The sequence below is a fragment of the Lithobates pipiens genome, unplaced genomic scaffold (assembly GCF_037356315.1).
Source record: "Lithobates pipiens isolate NorthernLeopardFrog02 unplaced genomic scaffold, aLitPip1_a1.2 Scaffold_13, whole genome shotgun sequence".
NCBI lineage: Eukaryota > Metazoa > Chordata > Amphibia > Anura > Ranidae > Lithobates > Lithobates pipiens.
This window is the reverse complement of record NW_027507718.1, coordinates 473,584,175-473,606,498: the sequence shown is the minus strand read 5'-3', so window position 1 is coordinate 473,606,498 and position 22,324 is coordinate 473,584,175. Positions and strand designations below refer to the sequence as shown.

General features: G+C 41.3%; 1 protein-coding gene across 1 annotated transcript in view; it reads right to left on the bottom strand.

Moving 5' to 3' along the window:
* Positions 1 to 14,134: 14,134 nt before the first annotated feature.
* MXD4 (MAX dimerization protein 4) overlaps positions 14,135 to 22,324 on the bottom strand; it is a 125,789-nt gene continuing 117,599 nt past the window's right edge. Inside the window, exons 4-6 of the mRNA XM_077477914.1 lie at positions 21,632 to 21,746; positions 18,823 to 18,982; positions 14,135 to 17,037 (exon numbers count right to left, since the gene is read on the bottom strand). Of these exons, the coding sequence (XP_077334040.1) occupies positions 16,889 to 17,037; positions 18,823 to 18,982; positions 21,632 to 21,746 (424 nt within the window). The 3' untranslated portion in view covers positions 14,135 to 16,888. The remainder of the gene's footprint in view (positions 17,038 to 18,822; positions 18,983 to 21,631; positions 21,747 to 22,324) is intronic.

Below are 22,324 nucleotides of genomic sequence, written 5' to 3'. Positions count from 1 at the left end.
AATAACATTTTTGATACCAATAACGCTGAAACAGATTTCTAATTCCACGTGTGTTTCCCTTAGACATCTACTGTATTTTTGGGACGACACTCTCCTTAGCTTGGTTTCCCTATTTTTTTCTATTTCAATATTTGGCTGCAGATATCACACCTACGTGGTGAGTTGGCGTGAAATTTTCTACTAGCCTGGCGCGTGTCATTATTTTGTAGTTTATTCCTGCCCTGCATGCATGCAGCGCACATGTGTAGGTATGAATGGACCCACAGAGTTTCCTTTGGTCTTTAACATTAGTGCAACATTCACATGGGTGTCCAGAGGTGGCTGGATTGCAGCATTTGGATGCAGCAGCACTCTGTCCTATGGCCGCTTCCAAACTGGCCAATTAGCTGCGGACAGAATTGACATCCCTGAACAACCTGGCTCTATTTGTATGTAACCACTAACATGAGCGGTTACATGTGAACAGAGACAGCACTGGCCATTGATTTGTACACGGTATAAATCTGACGGAAGCCACAGCTGTCCATACAAAGTGTGCATAGGGCTGAAGTTTTTGCACCAGCATGAATCCTTGATCCTAATCACCCGATGTGTGAATGTAGCCTAAACTACAGTGCATAGATGTGAACCAGCCACATGGGAAAGAATGGGATTTTTACTGGACATGCAGTTCCATACAGTAAAACACAACATTTTTGCTTCATTAAAACAAGGAAGTGGGATTGGGCCCTAAATAAATGGCACTACAACACAATGCACAAAGTGCTGGGCATGAATATGTATTGTGTAGATGTAAAGTGTAAAGCTGGCCTTTAAGGCTAAGTTCACCCCCCCCCCCCCTCTAAATTCCAGCTCCCCTATGTACCAATTTTAGCATTAATGTACTTTTGCAAAAATAACACAGCTTTCCATTTATTCTACACATGCTTACCTCACTGTCCTCATGGCTGTCTAAAAACAATTTCCATTACTTCTGCCTTAATTCCTGGACAGGCTTTAGGTCATGACACAGGAAGGAGTTGACCAGCTGATCTCATTAGCACACACCCTGCATCATCTACTTTCAGCTGGTCAACTCCTTCCTGTGTCATGATCTAATGTCTGTTCAGGAAGTAAGATGGAAGTAATGGAAAATGTTCTCACACAGCCATGAGGACAGTGAGGTTAGAGTGGGTAGTATAAATGGAAAGCTGTTTTATTTTTGCAAAATAAGTACATTAATAATATATTGGTTCATAGGGGAGCTGGAATTTAGAAAACAAAATGTGAACTTAGCCTTTAAAGTGTCACTAAATCCTCAAGTCTTAAAATAATTCTAATCGAATTCTAATCTAAAAGTTCTAATCCAGCATGCTACCTCTTGATTTTAGTCAGCAAACAATGTTTACTTATTTATTTTTCTGCACTATCCTGTTCTCACTACAATATTCCTATTGGAAATTCCTTTTTTAAAGTTGTTTACTTACCTGTACAAGGCAGCCCCGATCCTCTTCTTCTGGGGTCCCCCGCAAGCGCTCCTGGTTCCTCTTGCCTTTGAGTAACCCCCCCCCCCCCCCAGCAAGCCACTTGCTAGGGGTTCCTTGTGCAGGCTACTGACACATAACACAATGCAACTCAGTCCTGCCCCCGGGCTCCTTTGTCACAGGATTTAATTGACAAAAGCAGGAGCCAATGGCCAATGACTGCTCTCAATAATACCCCTTACACACTGGGGAAGCTTTCAGGCGATTTAGAGCTGAAAATAGCCTCTGCTAAGCACCTGAAAACTGCCTCTGATTCATTCAAGTGTGACTTTTTACACTCAGGCGGTGCGCTTGTGGGAGGTTCTGAAAAGTCCTGCAAACAGCATCCTTGGGTTGGGTTAGGAACGCTGTATTTAGTGCTCCCAAAACGCTGTGCCCATTGGAATGAATGGGCAGTGCTTCGGAAGCGCCTCATCACAGGAGTTTTTAACCCCTTCTTTGGGGTTAAAAGCACCCCGCTAGCAGCCGAAAAGCACCGCTTAAGCAGTGGTAAAGCGCTGCTCATTTTAGCGGCACTTTACCGCTGCTTAAGCAGCCCCAGTATAAAAGGGGTCTAAGGCCAGTGAGACCGGAGAAAGACAGCAGTGCTGCTGCTCTCCCCCACAGCACTGGACCAAAATGTACCCAGGTAAGCATTTAAAAGAATGCTTTAAGGTTACACCCACATTAACTACAAGCAGCACATGTATATTACAGTCATGTGCAATGTTCTTTACATTACACTGTGTGAACATCCTGAAATCCTGAAATCCTTTAGAAAATCAACCTCAATATGTTAACTCGTACAAGTCATTAACTAATGGGATGCTATGGCAACCTTTTGTCAAATACATCACAGATACAACTTTCAAGAGACAGCCTTCAACTGTTTCAGGAAAAGACTTAACTCATTCACATAAAATCTGCAGCAGGACACGATTCTAACCCTGTACAGCCTGCTATGTAACTGCTCCCAGGCTCTGTTTATGTGCTCTGACATCTCAGACATCCCACTGAGATCAATGAACGAGCATGAGACAAATAACATACACCTGAATATAAGGTCTATTTGGATAAATAGCTAGTTTGCGCTCTGTACAAGGAAGACAAGTCTCATTGGTTATTCTAAATAAAAACTCACTGCACGTTAGATTTGGAGTAGGTACACCAAAGGCTAATGTCCGCTAGGCATAATCACCCTGCACATCCTTTCTACCACAGTAAATACAGTGCTGTTTTGGCATAAAGCAATGAGATTCTTCAACAAAACATGGAGACGGTAACATGAGCCCAATGCCACCAGATATACATGACAAGCACACAAATTGTGCCAGTTAAGTGCAATTTTGCTCCCCAGCTGTATAGTTACATTGATAAGCCTAAGAAAAAAAAGGTGGGGGAAGTAATGGAAAGGTACAGCCATACTAGGCAGACTTCAATACAGAAAAGAGGGGTGCCCCTTGAACCATGGTCATTTATTCTGACAATAATAATTAAGGACCATAAAAATGTCCCTTTTCCTCCGGTTCTGAAGGATCCCTGTAGCTGGTCACTGATGTGTGGTCCATAACAAAAATCAACTGATACATATAGATTATATTAAGCTGGCCATTCACCAGGAGAATTCTGTTTGAAAGATTATACAGAAATGCATAAAAACTGTTGGTTGGGGTTGATAGTACCATAATGGACTTGACAAATTTCGTATGAAAACAATGAAAAATGTTGTTCAAATAGCATGCCAGTGTCCTTGTTTCTATGTTTGATTCCGGGAGGCACAGGCACATTACAATAAACAGTTTTTTCCAGAGTGAAAACCACTTTCATAGTTAGAATTTCGTTCCTTTGTTTCCATCCAACTCCTTTGCCTGTCACTGTGGTCCAAAATGATTGTCAGCTTGATCACAAGTAGGAAATTGAAGGAACAATCCAAAAACAATTTTCAAACAAAAATCTAAAGGTATGTGGCCAGCTTAAAGCGGGAGTAAACCCAATTTCAAAAAACACTTACGTTCCTGGCATGCCGGAAATGCTAAAATTCTCATTGGTTGTGCTCTCAACCAAACTTTCAATGGCTGGTGTCATAACTGATCACATGTGCAGCATTATGGAAGTTGAAGAATTATTAGAGGCCAAGATAGCGGCTTCCTTGACTGAAAACGATAGAAGGGTTTACTTCCACTTTAAGTCACCACAAGGACTATCTTGCTGGAAGATAAAGCTGCTTTATCACTATAGCTGCTCCCTCTGTTGTCTCCCATAATTCCCTGTTATTTTAATTGTATCCGTGATGTTACTGTCCCTACATAGTTCACTAATGCCTTGTACACACGATGAGATTATCGGACAAATGATCGTCCTTATTTTTTTTTGCATGCTAGTTGTATCGAAAATGAAGAGGTTACTAAAGTTATGAAAATGTTTATACGACAGAATACAACTTCAGAAGCAATGTAATGTGTTTTACTGTATTGTAATGTATTCTTTCATTTCCGAGCATGCGTAGTCTTGGTCTCCCGGTTCCTTTTGAACAAATACTGTACTGATTTAAAGAAATTAGTTTGTACAAGTAATTTTTTCATGCTTGTCCCTTCCCATAATTTTGCATGAACTGTCATGATCAGCTCTCGAAAAGCTGGCTACTAACGATCGGATTAGCGTACAATTTTTGGTCATTTTTGTCAGATTTTCTGATCCTGTGTACTAGGCATAACGCTGACTGTCCCCTGGTAGAAAAATACCCTAGACCCCCCCTACCAGATAAGCCCATGTAAAAATGTCTCGGCTGCAGTGCACTCCATAAAACTGCAATCAAACCCTGAAAAACTTTAGAGAAGTGCTGTCCATATTGACACTGGTGGCATCTATTTCATCTAAGAGAAGGATTGGACCCTGCGTAAAGTAGTGTTAAATGCACCGATACTCTGGTGGTTCCAGGCTTTGATAGACACCAATGATTTCAGTGCCCTTTCTCTAAATCAGTAATATTCACAAGCGTATTCAATTAGTGCAAAGAGAAAAACTAAAGAGAAAAAGGTCAGAAAAAGGTCAGTAACCAGAACAATCAGAACTCTAAAAAACGAATTGAGATTGGCTGTTGGGTGTTACTACACTTTGCCCTATTGAATAAGCCTATAGGAGACACTAGAGCAGGGGTAGGCAACCTCAGGCCTTCAGCTGTTTTGAAACTACAAGTCCCATAAGATATTGCAAGACCCTGACATTCACAGGCATGACTCCTAGAGGCAGTGGTCATCAACCCTGTACTCAGGGCCACTAACAGGCCAGGTTTTATGTATTACCTTGGGGAGATGCAGACTAGAATACTGCAATCACTGAGCAGCAAATGATATCACCTGTGATGTATTTCAGTTATCTTCCAAACATGGCCTGTTAGTGGGCCCTGAGGACAGGGTTGATGACCACTGTCCTAGAGACATGATGGGATTTGTAGTTTCACCACAGCTGGAGGGCAGAGGTTGCCTACCCCTGCACTAGAGGTAGCAGCTGAAATGCTATCTGGTGTTAAGGCCTCATGCATACTGGATGTTTGTAACACTGCTGTTAGGTGCTTCTGGCTTTTTTTTTTCTGCCTCTAAATGTCCCTGCATATTAGCCTATCTGTCCATGCACACATAAGCATTTAGAGTAAAGGATGTTTAAAAGGAGAAAAAAAAAACACTGACAGTTAATCCTAGGCACATCAAGTGCTTGAGCATTAATTCATTTCAATGACCAGAATAGAGCCCCAAAAAATTGTAAATCACCCTTAATCGCCCCCTATTTTTTTTACATCCACCGTTTACCTCCTTTTATTGTCCAAATTGGATTTTTTTATTTATTTTACAAATACCTTTTCTCTTCTAGGTTGCCTCCTGCTTTCTCATTTCTCGTCTAGGCGAGTACACATCTAAGGCGGTTACATTGCTATACTATGGCGACATGTAAACAAAAATATATCCCATTAGAATGCTGATTGCACCACCAATCCTGCACATGCACACTCAACACTGTAGCACGGATCATTTTGTCTATGCTACTTGTAAACCAAATGATTTCCCGCTGCAGCTCATGGTATGTATGTGTGGGATTAGCAGTGAGCCCAGTGCTCTGGCTGGGTGTGCACATGTGGGATTGGCACGGCCAGATCAGCATATGCTACTATCTGAGATGCTGGCACGGAGGAGACGAGGAACTCGAAATGTCCAATGGAATGCAACCATGTCTCTTCTGCAATAATGTTTCAGCTCAGTCTACAATTTCGGCAATTGCCAAGATGAATGAACTCCTGCGCGTGTGCACAAGGGATATCATCTTAGCCAGGCTAATCAGAACTGCCTATGATCAAAACCTGGAAGAAGGCAGGCCGAACAGGTCAACAGCCGCTGAGGGAGCTCTGGGAGACTGGAATAAAGATTTGTATAGTTCTGCTTAAAGTCCCACAAGTATCGCAGGTGTGCCACGTCTACAGATGATCACAGGACTAACTGCGTACAAACATACAATACTACCATTTATTCGATTGGTTGTGGATGAGCCCAGCTACAGGAGCTCAGGGCCCAGAAATAAACGGGTGCCATAACCCACTGCAATCAGTAATAGCTGCCAGAAATTTTCAGGTGATTTTCAGAAGTGTTACTCCCACAGTGGAAATTCATTAGGCTGGTCCTAAAATCCACCAGGAAGGGTTTTTATCACATAACAAGAACAGATTAATGGATTGTTCTGCACATTCACAGCTGTTCTACATGGCTACTGTTGTGACTGTTCTGCCAGATTTGTACTTGTCTCAATTTTACAGTATTAATGGCATAACATTAACACTTACGATGAAAGGAGGGGAATGAGCATCAGAAAAAAAGATACTTGCATAGTTACTAAACAGTGCGGACATGTGGAATGTCAAAGGCTCGGAGAGCCATGGTGATGTTGGGGAGAGTTTTATGACTAAAATAACTGCAGTGCCTCTTCATACAGAGGACGCAGCCATCAGAGGTAATAACGGGCCTCGTTCTGACATCTATCTTTGATAGCTGCCTAATCAAATTCAGGCTTTCAGATTCTGTCTGTCTGGTGGTCTATGAAATGTTAAATTTGACTGGAGCCTGTGGGCAGCACAGACAGTTCTTACTGCCTACCACCTCATCTATGTATCTGATAGCAGATAGTTTAAAATACCTGCATGTTTTTATAAACATTTTTTTGCATATCAGGAATTCTGGTAACTGTGCAAGCACTGTATATAAATATTAATTTAAAGAATAACTATCACTTCAGTTTTTTGGTGTTCTGTCCCAGGGGACAAAGTACATGTAGTACCTTTTCCCATGTTCATTTGTGCTTTGTAAGCCTAGCTACGAGGTCAGACAGGGCAGCCCCTTTTCCCCATGGCTTTTCGACAATACAACTAGAAAAGTGATGGCTGCTTGATAGCCAGAATTTGTATCGGCTCCAAGGACTTGCCTGAGAAAGGTAGTGGCAAGAGGAATGCAGAGAAGGGTTGTGTCATCCTTCTGTATTCCTCTTACCTCTGCTTATCTCAGGCAAGTGCCTGGAACTGAGAAAAGTGCTTACTATCAAGCAGCCATCACCAAGTGCTGGTTATCAAGCTGCCATCTCATTGCTAGCTATGCAGTCAGATAGTCATGGATAGGGAGCTACACCCTGTCCCACTTAGTAGCTAGGGCAACATGTTTGACAGGCCAGACTAATCCTAAAATTCTAAGTGGACCTAACTGTATGTTAGTATGACCTGAATCATAAGATACAGGGGTTACCTGACCTGAAACCATGCTCTGGGCATTTAGAAAAACTTTTGGAAAGAAGAACAGATACATGCGTTTTTTTTTAGGGATCTACTATCAGGGAAATATCGATTTTAAGAAACTAATTTGCAGTGGAAGGTTCATTTTAAAAGGAACATGTCAGGGTAGAACCATGGCTGACTTGCCTTGCACCTTGGTTCGAACTTTGGCCAGGGCACTGACTGCATGGAGTGTGCATGTTCTTCCTATGTGTAGGTTTCCTCTAGTTACTCTGGTTTCCTCCCACACTTCAGGCATGCTGGTATGTGAAATGCTCCTGTCTAAATCGGCCCTAATATCCAACCACATATTGGCTATGCACATGTGTTATCACATTGTACATGTGAATCTCAAGCCGAGAAGTTGGGAAGGGTTAAAGAAAGAAAAGACAGAATAACAGAGGGTTGGATCCGACTGAATAGATATATACAGTACATACATAATTTGGGCACACAACTCAAAAAGTAGTAAAGCAATAATCAAGATGGTAGCTGTGGAACATGCCCCTTCAACAAATCAGCCATGGCAGCTCAAATATTTCTGCCCCAACAGGTTCCTTCTAAAATTAGCTATTAGGAAGGTCCTTCCCTCTTGTACATTCAATATTAGAAATTTTATGAAGAACAAAAAAAATCTAAAATAATGGTATCAGTATACAAAATGTCTTTTTGCACTGTGCGACAGGAACAGTTTCATATGACCGATGTGCGAAGAAAATGACGGCCTGCTACAGAACTAATGGAAAGCCAACTTCTACCCTGACATAGACAGCATCCCTCAGGTCAGTGCAATATTTGTATTTGATCTCCTAGTGAATCTACAAGTCAGTCCTATGCAAAATGTGCTTTCTGACAGCAGAAATAAGCCACTCATAATAAGCTATTCATGGCGTTTTGTTTGGTTAGCTCATGTTAATCAATAGTGCTGTCCTGTCAATATTAAATCTATATTAAGTGTAAATTACCACACATGATTAAAGTGGTCTTGTCTCCCAAATTTAGTGAGGCAGCTATTTTGTGACCCCAACTATCACATAAACAGATTGCATTTTTTAGCCAAGGCCATGCACGTGTCTATGAAGAAATATGGAAGAACATGGTTGTACATAGGCTGGCCATTCACTCTTGAATTTTTTTGTTCAGTCTACAGACTGCAGAAAAAGTCCAACAGATTCCTCCATCCACACTTTGTTGCAGCATCGCTGAGCTCAGAGCTACTGCAACAGTGAAGAAAAAGAGAATGTGAGGGGGTTTGAAAAGCTGAAAGCAAATGATGCAACAGCAAACCTTCACCATGGAGGCATCGATTATAATTACATAGTTACATAGTCGGTAAGGCTGAAAAAAGACAATATTCCATCCAGTTCAACCTGTGTAGGTGCATGTATCAGTGTCTATGCTGATTTCCCATATCCTTGTATGTTGTGTGCTTTAAGTTGTATATCTTATGCCGCGTACACACGACAGGACTTAAGTCTGGCAGACTTTCGACGGAGTTCTGACAGAGTTCTGACGGACTTTCCAAATGAACGGACTTGGCCACACACAATCACACCAAAGTCCGACGGATTCGAACGTGGTGACGTATGACTGGACTAGAATAAGGAAGTTCATAGCCAGTAGCCAATAGCTGCCCTAGCGTCGGTTTTAGTCCGTCAGACTAGCACACACACGAGCGGATTTCTGGGTCCGGCAGAGTTCTGTCGGAAAAATTTGAAACATGTTCCATTTCTAAAGTCTGTCAGACTTTTGCAAATCAAAAGTCCGCTGCAGCCCACACACGTTCGAATAGTCTGCCGGAATCATTCCGTCAGACTTTTGATGTTGAAAAGTCTGGTCGTGTGTACGGGGCATAAGAGTCTTTTAAATATATCCATACTCCCTGCATCCACAACCAATTTTGGGAGAGAGTTCCACATTCTTATTGCTCTGACAGTGAAGAATCCCCTACGCAGTTTAAGGTTAAACTGCTTCTCCTGCAGTCTCATTGTGTGGCCCCCGTGTCCTTTTACACGCCCTAGAACTGAATAGTTTATTTCCTATGCTGGGATCCCCATTGAGATATTTGTAGATCGCTATCATGTCCCCTCTCAAGCGTCTTTTCTCCAGAGAGAATAAATTTAGTGTTTGCAGCCATTCCTCGTAATTGAGGTCCTCCTGTCCCCTTATAAGTTTTGTTGCCCTTCTTTGGACTCTCTCTAGCTCCATCACATCCCTTCGAAGGACTGGTGACCAGAACTGAATGGAAAACTCCAGATGAACTCTGACCAGAGCTTTATAGAGTTTTTTATTTGGAATTATAACTTTCATTCTGAGAAAAACAAAGAGTCTATGAGGGTGGCGACCATCCACTTCACCAGATCCCATTGTCTGTGCATTATCTGAGCTCACAAAATGGCCGCCTCATGATATGTAGACGCTGTGATGTAACAGGAGCTAGTGATGTCTGCTGTCATGGTTTCAGCTCTGCCAAGTCCCTCGGCTAAGAGGTACTTTCTACTACGAAGAAAGCTAACATAGCTAGTAGGCTAACATCTCCTTCAGCGCAGCCACTAATGAGAATATTCAGCTGCCAAATGCAGTGACTGCGCAACCCTCCAACATCTAGTAATGAAGGAGTGAACCTGAATCAACATCATTTGTCTGAAATAAAAAACAAAAACATGTATATGTATATATATATATATATATATATATATATATATATATATATATATATATATCCTTGTTGGCAAGATCCAAGCCAAATAAGTGTAAACAATGATGTTAAGCTGCCACAAAATGTACTTATATAGTCTAGGTAATAATTAGTAGCCCAAATGGAGAGAAGATGTCAAAGGTGTCCAAGAACTTGTGTCAACTTTAACAGCAAAGGGGTTCTGGTCACCGAGGAACATGGCACAATACATGTTATTATCTATGATTTGTTTTTACAATTTACAGTAATCTTATTTGGATGTTCAATCAACTATCACTTGTTTAATTCCAATATTTTTGAAGCAATTACTTTTTAGGTTAACAGGTAGCTAAAATAAAAGATTCTCCAGAAGCATGTTAATGGGCAGTTCCACTAAATATTGATATTTCAGTTGTTGGTGGACATTGTAGGGAGGAGGTCAAGAATGACTCACCACCTCTCTTTGGAACTTCTGAGGAAGCCTCTCCCACCAGAGTACGCCCTTAGGCCTAATTTTCACAAGCAGCTTGTTTTACCGCCCTGTGCCTGCCAAGATGTAGTTTAACATGATCAACAGCCATGTTAGTACACACTGCTGCCATTGTGGCAACATTTATACAACAGATCACATTTGGCATGCGGTACCACTGCCATACTCAACCCGTTCATGCAAATGTATGAATGACTGGTAGCCACTGCTCTACCACCTTAAAAAGTGATCCACTACTGGTAGTAGAGTGCAGTGCTTGTGTAAAGGAACCCTTAGGTTAGGTTCACAAGGGCAACGGGTTTAAACACACGTCTGGTTTACAGCCAGTTTACAGGCTTTCAGGAGGCAATACTGCTGCCTCCTAAACACCTGTTTTTTGATCCCAAGGAGGATTTCACATTAAAATACTGTGCCACAACCACCATGGGTGCATTTAGCCATGGCTATTGACTTCAATGAGCGTGTTTTACAAGTGGTACACCTGCCAAACACAACACGCTGAGCTAAAACTTGTGTGTACTGCCTTATTTGGCAAGACAGATGTCTGCTTCGCTACCATGAAGCAGAAGCCTGTACTTTGTTGAGTCACCCATGTGAACAAGGCCTAAGAGTCTTGTCAAACTTGTGATTCTGCTGCAGGCATAACCTTGCCAGTGGCAGAAATGCAAAAATGCAATGCTCACTTTCACTGGCCAAAGCGCAACATAATCTTGGTTGCTAACGAGTAGCAACAGCGCGGCAGTTCACTAATTCTGGAAACAAGGGAGTGACACCAGAGGAGAAGAAGGACTTTCCATTGGTCATACTTAAACAAACCAGTAGGTGACTCAACCCAACTCAACTGAAATATCGTTTTTCATGGTCAAACCCTTGAAAAACCCTGGAAAAAACAGTTGATGTTACTCATGAAAGAATGACATGTATACGCATACATTTTAGGAAAGTCAGCCATTTTTTGGGTCAAGTCCAGTTCCTTACTGTGCAGGTTCATGAAGAACTAGAGATATCAGTAAGGCATGGGGACCGATCGCAGGGTATCAGTCAACAGAGGGAAAGGTGCTTGCCGGCGAACGGCTGCTTACACTGTTGTGAGGTAACACTAAGGTTCAGCAGGCCGAAGCACCCAGAGAATGGAAACAGCAATTTTGTTGTTTTGTAAGAAGGCTGGTTTTGGAGATCCAGGAACTGGACACAAATGGCTGTGCTTTGTGTGGTTCATTCAGTGGGTAGCACATCTTACATTTTAGCATACAGTACCTTTGAGCATCTTTTGGCATATAACTAAATTTTTGTAGCTCAGTAAGAAATTAGTGTTTACGGGGAATTTTAATGGAATCAATTGCACACATTTAGAAACTGTGCAGATTGTATTATCAAAATCCCATTCCAAGCAGAGCAAAAATTAATTTGAAATTATTCTTTGAACATACATGGGTTTAAGCATAAACGCAGTGCAAAATGCAGTGGTATGCAACAACCTGTAACAGCCAATCAGACATCACCTATTATTAGTCTATACCAGTCTATGTAGGTAAAAGCTGATTTCTGGTTGGTTGCTATGAGTTACCACACATCACTACTGTTTTCATTATTGGCCTTAATATTGGAAAGTGCAATCACTATGTAAAAAATGTGCAGGTAACCAATTAGATTTCACTTGACTTTGCTTGCTAACTAAAAATGTTTTGGTCAGTAGGGGCCACCTCACTTTGCATTTTGTTATCTTGGTAAAAAGGGGTGTTAAAGGTACAATTAAGGCCTCATGCACACTGGACGATTTTACAGCTGCTGTTTTTGGCTTCAGATGTTTTTTTCTAAAACTAAATAAACTCCCCTGCATGTTATCTTATGTGTCCATGCACACATAGGCTGTTATCACTCACTCTACAGCTACAGCCTTCTACAGCGAACGTTACTGCCTTTTTATAATGTCCAGTGTGCATGAGGCCTTATTGTTGCCTATAGCAACCAGTCAGCTTTTAACTGTCATGTGTACAGTCTATAGCTGGTCATATGTACAAAAAAATCCATAGATTCCTTCATTCATGCTAAACAGCGTGGATAGACTAATCTCCTACTGCCGTCTATTGTTCTCTATCAGCTGTCAGAATACCTGAACATACTGCAGCGGCTTGTATTCAGTCACTGTTCGGCTGACTTTTTTCTGTCCAGCTTTTTTCACAATTGAAGTCAGGTGTTGTAGGCAGGGACACCAACAGCTGTGGACTGGTCAAAATTTGAGCAGTGCGTGGCCTGCTTAGGCCAGGAATTGGCCACAATTCAACCAATACATGGCCATCTTAAGGCCAGGAAATGGTCAAATTCTAAGCAGTGTAAGGCCATGTTATGGTCAGGAATTGACCTAAATTTGAGCAGTATATGGCCAGCTTAAGCCTTACGAACTGATCAAAATGCGAGCAGGGTATGGCCAGTTTAGGGCCAGGAACTGGCCACAATTCAAGCATGTGTATGGCCAGTTTAAGGCCAAAATTAATCAAAATTTGAGCAGTGTATGGCCAGCTTAAGGCCAGGAATCGCCCAGAAATCAAACATTGTATGGCCAGCTTAAAGCCTTGTACACATGATCAGATTTTCTGATAGAAATTGTGTGATGACAGACTGCCTAAAATCCGACCGTTAGTATGCTCCATCAGACAATTGTTGTCCAACTTTCGGACAACAAATGTTGGATGGCAGGCTGATACATTTTCGGCGGACAACAGTCTGTTGTCAGATTTTCGTATAGTGTGTAAACAAGTCCGTCACACAAAAGTCCAAACTGCAAACACGCATGCTTGGAATCAATGCTCACCAAATACATTAGCAGAAGGTGCCCAAAGGGTGTCGCTCAAGAGCTGAAATTCCACTTAGTACGTCTAGTTCGGCACTATGTTCATGTTTGTTGGTCAACAATTGTGTGCCGTTAGTATGCAAGACAAAATCCATTGCATCATGTGTATGAGGCTTAAGGGTGGGCATAGAGGGCTCAAATATTGCCCAATTCCTGCTCAATCAGCTGAAATATGAGCTGTTGGTGGACCTGCAAACATCACTCATAAACACGACTGAGCTGAGTGGAAATTCTTTGCCTAACAATTGCTGTATCCTATCAGATGTAGTCACTGTTCAGGTGTTCAGGGTGCCAGATGTAGGGGTTCTTCCATCCAAATTGTTTAGCATGGATAAATGAATCGTCTGATTTTCTGATATGGCTAGCTTAGATTTAAAAATAAATCAATGAAGCTGATGGGGTTATAATGGGTAAAAATACATTTGACCTTAAGCCCACTTTTTTATAGATATGAATATTTCACCTTAATGCTTGTGCTGAATTAGAATACAGTAGCGGCCATATGCATACGACCATTTTTTGTCACATTCATTCCAGTTGGATATACAGTATGCCTAGATGACCTGCACGGTAAATGAATTCTTGTTCTGGTATTTTAAGATTTAAATGAAAAAAAAAAATGGACGTAACATGACGTGGCCCATTATAAAACCAGGTAATAGGCTTTTAACTGAATATTATCTCAGAAATTGCCAAAAAAGAATAAAATGACAGTTGATTAACAAGGCACAATATGAAAAAAAAAAAAATAAGAGAGTCCCTGAGACTCTTGTTTGGATTCGTTCCTAAACCCGCCCGCCCGCCCCTCCCCAACCCTGATATAATGAGAACATTTAGGAAAATATAATACAAAATCTTTTACAGGAAATATAGACTACACTTGCTAAAATCACTTGTCAGAAAAGTGTCAATAGCTTTTTTTTTTTATCACAACCTCCAACTTTCCTCTATCTAAATATATTTCTGCATGTAGAAAGCAGAATATACGGATAGCTCAAAGCTATAAAGAGTCCTGTCGCATAGTTGGAGCTGGGAGGCCATTTAGTTTACTAAGCAAAGAAAAAAACAGCCTATCAGTGCACTGAAAACCAGCGATGCCACATGACGGGCTATGTTGAATTGGAGAAAAAAAAAATGGCTACCTTAGCTGTCCCCACACAACAGGTACACTTTATCTGGTCGTTTGATTCTTTATGCCGAGCATGCCTTTCTCTGACTGACTTCACAAGAGAAATGAGGCTGTGTTACACAAATAAAACTAGACTATGACTTCATAGTATTGCTACAATTCTCATAGATACATATTTAAAGTATACAAAATAAACAGTGCCGTTTCACAGCATGATTTTTTTTTTTTTACCTAAATTTTTTTTTTTTCTTTTCATCCTAAACATTGAAACGTGTGCTGAGGAAACACGCTGCAGCTGCAAGCCATACCTTCAGTAAAATGCAGTGATAGCTGAAAGATTAAACAGAAAACAAGCTATTCTTAATTTCACCTGACTCACCATTCAGAGGAGAGGAGAGAATTTGTGGCATGTGACCGAAGTCTGTTTCATGCTAGAAGGTGGTCAATGAGTAGGTCATCCTACATGGGCCATCACATCCCTTCAATGCTGCAGCAGATAATGATAGAAATAACATGATATTATCACAATGGCGTTTGCATATTCTCCCCCAGGTACTCTTGTTTTCTCCTACATTGCAAAGATATGCTGGTAGGATAATTGACTCCTGACCCTAATATGTGTGTTAAATTCTGCACATTCTGCATGCCAGGCTCAAGCCCGTGCAAATGAGGATGGTTGAAGAAAGACCTGGTGACCTACCTCGAACAAAATTTGCCAAGCAAATGCTAACTCCGCCATGGCCGGTCCCAAGCCCGTGCTGCGAAAGGAGGAGGGTTGGGTGCTAGGACAGCAAACCAGTCCAGTAAAAACCATTTGCCGCCATGGAAACACTAAGTGCAAAACATGGAAGTATAAGTTGGGCTGTGAATGATTATGATATGACTGTGGTGCAAAAGAAGGAGCCCGTGCTGCAAAAGGAGGAGGGTTGGTTGGGTGCTGGGACAGCAAACCCTGTAAAAATTGTGGAAAAACTCCACCATGGCTGATCCCAAAGCTTGTGCTGCAAAAAGAGGAAAATAATTTTATGGAAAAAAGGTCAATGTCAACTGCATCAGACGTGGTGTTCAGAGAGCTCGTCAAAAGGCTTGCGACTGAACACAGAACACACACATTATCAAAATATGATGGGAATAATAAAATGTGTAAAAGGTGGTGACCTCAGAGGTTTATACCTAACTACTATACCAACCCAATGTCATAAGTTTTGAGTACAGCTATAGGAAGCATCTCTAAAATTCCTGTCAGCACACACATTTTTTAATCAGTAGTTATATTTTCCATTTTAACTAGTTGACTCCGAAACAAGAACAATTTTTTTTTCCAAGCTTAAAACAGAATAGGGCCCAAAAGCTGGGTAGCCTAAGTGCCTTAAAATGTTCCTGTTGATGACTTGGTCAACATTTCTGATGATGCTAATGCATGTTATGGGAGCTGCACCATGGGTATGCATACATACTGTGAGATAAAAGGCAAGGTGTAGAGAAAAGATGGTCATCTCAACTGCAGCTAAACATATTGCAACCTTCCTTGTTGCCCTTATTATTGATTGAAAGAACTCACATGACCTTTGTCAATGCCTTCTTTTACCAAGTCTTAGGACCACGTGACCAATGAAAGCAAACCAGGAGATGACTGCACCCTTGCCTTTCTTGCCTTATGGGAGAAATTAGTTGGGAATGTTCTGCATCTCATGAAGTTCTCCATTATCTGAATGCAGCAGCGCTCATGTTTCATGTAGACCACCTTCTTAAACATGAAACACTGGCTTCCTTCACCATAACCAAAATTAACTACATCTTCTTTTGTGGTGTACAGTGAAGGGAAAAAAATGTAGAGACTAAAATCTCTTTTTTTCACCATACGGTAGGCATGAAACTCGAAACGTTAGGGGAACTTTTCGCCCTCTCTTGCTTTGCAAACGCCAAGTGCTTGAAATACTGACACTGATAAAACTATTGCCTGTTCTTCAAAGAAGTCATGATTCTTTATTTTGTTATGTCTAACTACGAAATTTGTCGGCCATGTACAAATTCTACTTCATTTTTAAAACTAAATGATCTCTGGTAATCAAAAAATATCTGACCTGCTTCTCTCTGTGTCTCCATGTAATACTTAGCAATGGAATGATATGACTGCAAAAATTGGGCTTTCATTGAGCTTTACACTCTCTTTGTCAACATCCACCCCAGCAAGTCACAGCACAGACCACCATCAAAGCCGCATGTCGGGAATCTCACGTGCTGTGGTTGAAATGCAGGGGGGGCCTCCTCAGCAAGAACGCTCCTTGAAAGATATAGAGTCAGCAGTCCTGGCTGAGTGGCAGTTAACTTTTTCTTGTTTTCTTTTACTTTTTTTTTTTTTTAGGTTTTTTGTTTTGTTTTCCAGATGTAAGTGCTTCAGCTTGATGGTCCTGAGTTGGTCCAGTAATTTGGCCACTATAAGAGACTGGAATTAAGTCTCAGGGAATGTGTATAGCCGCTGTCGCTGGAGCTGCTTTGCAGACTGTAGTGGTCATCCACATCGCTGGCACTTCCAATACTGTCTACTTCTCCCGGGGTAAATTCCATGCCTTCAATGTCTACTTCTGTCGAGGGGAGACAGAACAAAGAACTAATCAACACATGCTCAATGGATGGGAACATTTCCTGCATATTTACACCCCTCCCACATTAAACAACTTCAAATGTTGGTGTGTATCCTTCTGATTTTTATCTTCTCTGACCTTCCCAGGCATTCACCCCTTCTCTCCACCCATCTTCTGGTCCTCTGACCGACAAGCGACCTTTTTTGTTAATGATTTTGTCTGGCCCCAACCCCCATGTACATCATTAGCCTAGGCGATCGACATGCCCTGTTGCCTCTTTGCTTCCTGGGATATGAATATCACATATCCCAGTAGGCAAAGCCTTCCATTAAATTAAAGAGTAGGAGGCAGGCCTAGTAGGGCATCATAGAGAGACATGGCAGCTGAACCCGGAACAGCTGACAGCCTCTCGTGATGTCACAGCAAGACATGGCGGTGTGGGACAAAGAGTGCGGCTGAAAGAGGGGAGGATCTCCCCTGGATCCGCTGGGTGGGTGAGTATCTAAAATGTGCCTATCACACCACCATTAAGGTATGGGTTAAAAAAAGAAAAAAAAAACAGCGAGGGTGGCAAGGATGAAGAAACATTTTAAATACTACTCCTTTCTGTCAGTGCTAGCACTGGCTCCTAACAGAGGATCCATTTACCAAATATAACCTGAAAAGTTCTATCCAGGAGTACTCCTCTGCCTTTACTTGGGCAACACAGTGTCTTAGTGGTTAGCACTGTAATCCTTGGTTTGAATCCCGGTCAGGATACTATCTGGATAGGGTTTGCATGTTCTACCTGTGCTTGTGTGGGTTTCACTCCAAAGACAAACTGGTAAATTGAATGGATCCTATCTAAACGGGCCTGAGTATGTATGCTTGTGAGATAGGGACCTTAGATTGTAAGCTCCTTGAGGGCAAGGACTGATGTGAATGTACAATATGTGTAAAGAGCTGCATAAGTTGTTTTCCCCAGATAAATACCTGTAATAAATAAATAATACCCTAAGTCTATATTCTGCTGTGCACACAACTTGCTCTCCTCCATTTACCTTTTCACCTTCGGGACATCTCAAGTGCTTATTCTATAGAATCTCGTCACGTGGCACACACACCCTTTAAAATCTTCATTCACTGATTCACCACTACTTCCTCCTCCATTTCCCAATAGGGCATATTTCTATGACCTTATGTATACATTAATCACCCCCTTAGTACAAATGGGCAGAGCCTGCATGCCTATTGTATCTTATGCTGGCCATAGATGGTGCGATTCCCCCTATCAACAAAGTCAGTGTTGATGGGAGAATCCCTCTGGTCGAACTGCTGTGCTCTCTCTGCAAGGAGCTGTCCCGGCCGGGAGAGCACACAGTAATTGTTGCTAGCGGCTATCGATCAATCAACTCGAGTACAGTCAGCCTGCTCATAAATGGTTCAAAACTCGGCCGGGATTAGGTTTTCTAGCCATGGTTTGCGACACAACTGAAGGTACTAATCCAATTTTTTTTTATTATTCACCCTTGCTTGTGTGCATTCACATGGGTAACTAAGCATATCAAAGACATGGCAATCTCTGTTCACTTTTATGGTGAACCAGTTGTCAAGTACATGAGATGTAGGAGCATTTTGAGAATTTTAGCTTGCTTCAGTGCATATTAGTTACAGTATGTCCAGTGACAGTTTTCTCCATCATGGCTTTGGGGAAAAAAGACACAAGGGAAAGATGTTGCAGACAGATCACTAATGGCTATATAAAGCACTAAGTGACTCTCCCATAGCCTGGCGTTTATTGCTCACCTTGTTCAGAGTCAGTGGATATGATAGAGCCCAAACTATCTGTGCGCATGCGCTCCATCCCATGCACAGAGAGCTGCTCTAGACGTCGCTTGAGGTATCGATGTTCTCTCTGAAGCTGCTCCTTGATGTTCAGAGCTTTTCGGTCCTGTTCTTCTAATTTCTGAAGAGACAATTGTAGAAATGTGTTTGCGTGTCTATGTACTCTTTCTTGCAACCGGTTTATTTAATGGCTCACCCAAAATAAGTATGTAATGGCTGCTCGCTTACATCTCTCAATAAAAGTCAATTTTATCAGCACAATGTCTTGAAAAAGTATTCGTACCCCTTGAAATTTTCCTCATTTTGTCATGTTACAACTAAAAACATAAATGTATTTTATTGGGATTTTATGTGATAGACCAATACAACGTGGCATATAATTGTGAAGTGGAAAGAAAATGATAAATGGTTTTCAACATTTCTTTTTACATATAAATATCTGAAAAGTGCGGGGTGCATTTGTATTCAGCCCCCTTTACTCTGGTACCCCTAACTAAAATCTAGTGTAAACTGATTGCCTTCAGAACTCACCTAATTAGTAAATTCGATCTCAGAATAAATACAGGTGTTTTGTGAAGCCCTCAGAGGTTTGATAGAGAACCTTAGCAAACAAACAGCATCATGAAGGCAAAGGAACACACCAGACAGGTCAGGGATAAAGTTGTTGAGAAGTTTAAAGCAGGGTTAGGTTATAAAAAATATTCCAAGCTTTGAACATCTCACAAAGCACTGTTCAATCCATCATCCGAAAATGCAGAGTATGGCACTGAAACTGGAACTGAAAACCTAACAAAAAAATGGCTGTCCACCTAAACTCACAGGCCAGCAAGGAGAGCATCAGAGAAGCAGGCAAGAGGCCGATGGTAACTCCGATGGTAACTCTGGAGAAGTTGTAGAGATCCACAGCTCAGGTGGGAGAATCTGTCCACAGGACAACTATTAGTCGTGCTCTCCACAAATCTGGCCTTTATGGAAGCATGGCAAGAACAAAGCCATTGTTGAAAGAAAGCCATAAAAAGTGTGGGGGACACAGAAAACATGTGCAAGAAGGTGCTCTGGTTATGAGACCAGACTTGAACTTTTGTGGCAGAAAACTAATACTGTAAATCACCCTCAACACACAATCCCAGCCATGAAACATGGTGGTGGCAGCATCATGTTGTGGAGATGCTTTTCTTCAGCAGGGACAGGGAAGCTGGTCAGGGTTGATGGGAAGATGGATGGAACCAAATACAGGACAATCTTAGAAGAAAACCTGTTAAGAGTCTGCAAAAGACTTGAGATCGGGGCAGAGGTTCACTTTCCAGCAGGACAACGACCCTAAACATACAACCAGAGCTACAATGGAATGGTTTAGATAAAAGCAATATTCATGTGTTAGAATGGTCCAGTCAAAGTCCAGACCTAAATCCAATTTACAATCTGTGGCAAGACTTGAAAATTGCTGTTCACAGATGGTTTCCATCCAGTCTGACAGAGCTTGAGCTATTTTTCAAAGAAGAATGGGCAAACATTTTACTCTCTAGATGTGCAAAGCTGGCAGAGACATCCCCAAAAAGACTTGTAGCTGTAATTGCAGCAAAAGGTGGTCCTGCAAAGTATTGACTCGGGGGGAGGGGGGGCTGAATACAAATGTACGCCACACTGTAAAGATATTTATTTGTAAAAAATGTTGAAAACCATTTATCATTTTCCTTCCACTTCACAATTATGTGCCACTTTGTGTTACAGGTTTATCACATAAAATCCCAAAATACATTTACGTTTTTGGTTGTAACATGAAAAAATGTGGAAAATTTCAAGGGGTATGAATTCTTTTTCAAGGCACTGTAACTGGCTTTAGATCTGTTTGCCTTCCATGCTGCCTACATTTTACATCTAAATCAGTTCATTAATTGCAGAAGTTTGCGAGCAGGTAGGTAGGTGTATTTTATCGCTGATATTATTGCCTGCTTGCAGTCTGGCTTCAGTTCCACTTTAAAGCTAAAAAAAATGCCCAAGTAATCACCTATGACCTAGGATGGTTCCCTCAAGGTCCAGTTGGCCCTCCCAATCCCCACTTTCTGTCTAAGGCTACAGTTATATTGGTATTAAACTCAAAACCAATATGTATTACAGCTTACTAATTCTTTGTTTTTATTTTTCCTTTTATTTCCGCCTGGTGATCCTGCCAGTAAGTCTGCGATTTTTCAGCTTCCTTTAACAGATCAAGTTGTCCAACAAAGTGGCAGTTAGATGGATTAGACAAACACTAACAAGTGGTGCTTACAATGGTCAGTTTTTATTCATTTCTGTAAACCCTTTATTCTAAAAAGGTAAAAAATAAATACATTTTGAGGTAACTGAAAACCAGTTTAGTCACTACATTTATGGATTTTTAAGCTGCAATATAAATGTTTGTTTTTGGGTTTAATACCAAAGGACCAGAAGGAAGTAAATAAGAGAAGTTCATTGTTAGGATTTACTTTAAGTAGACATTTGAAAATCTGACGAAAAAGACTTTCAGACGCATGTTACAATAATAGTTCATAATAATATCTATAGTTTTTAAAGCTTATATGGTGGAGTATTGAAAACAAGGTAAACGACAATGTAGTATAGGGCAGTGATGGCGAACCTTGGCACCCCAGATGTTTTGGAACTACATTTCCCGTGATGCTCAACTACACTTGCAGAGTGGATGAGCATCATGGGAAATGTAGTTCCAAAACATCTGGGGTGCCAAGGTTCGCCATCACTGGTATAGGGGAAGCACACCGTATGAACCTACCTTAATGTGCATTTTTGCTCTTTTCAAGAGACTTAGAGTGGTATGTCTATTACTATCTGGCCCAAGGGGCACAAGCTGCTTCAGTTGCTCCAAATATAATCGTAGTTTTGCTCGCCTGGATAAAAAAAAAAAAGAGAAAGAATAGGATGTAAAGATTCCAGAACAATATAAAGTATAGAATCTAAGATAAAGATGAGACAAAGATAAGATCTAAGATAAAGACAAGCAAAAATGAGAGCCCAAAACAATGAAAATAGTACCGCTCAAATGCCACTCCAAACCTGTGTCAGTTGGATCAGCATGTGAAAAGACTGGTGCGCGACAGACAGAATCGGCTTATCAGGCTTAAGTAGACTTCAACAAAATGGTGGCTGTCTGCACAGACACCAACTCCCTGTTGCATAAATGTAATGAGATAAATGTAATGAGATGGGTAAAAAGATGGTTTCAACTACTGCTCTCCATCTCTAGAAAACTCTTCAGATGCACTTCGCTCCTTTCGGGGCTTAATCATAGATGCCTCTACAATTAAAACTCTACGGTTAGACCCTGAAAAAGGGCGAAATGCATCTGAGGAGATCTCTATGGGTGGAAAAAAGGAGTTGAAGCCAACTTGTTTGCTCATCTCATTATATTTATGCAATAGGGCAGTGGTCTCTGAACTGCGGTCCTTTGCATGCGGTTATCCGGCCC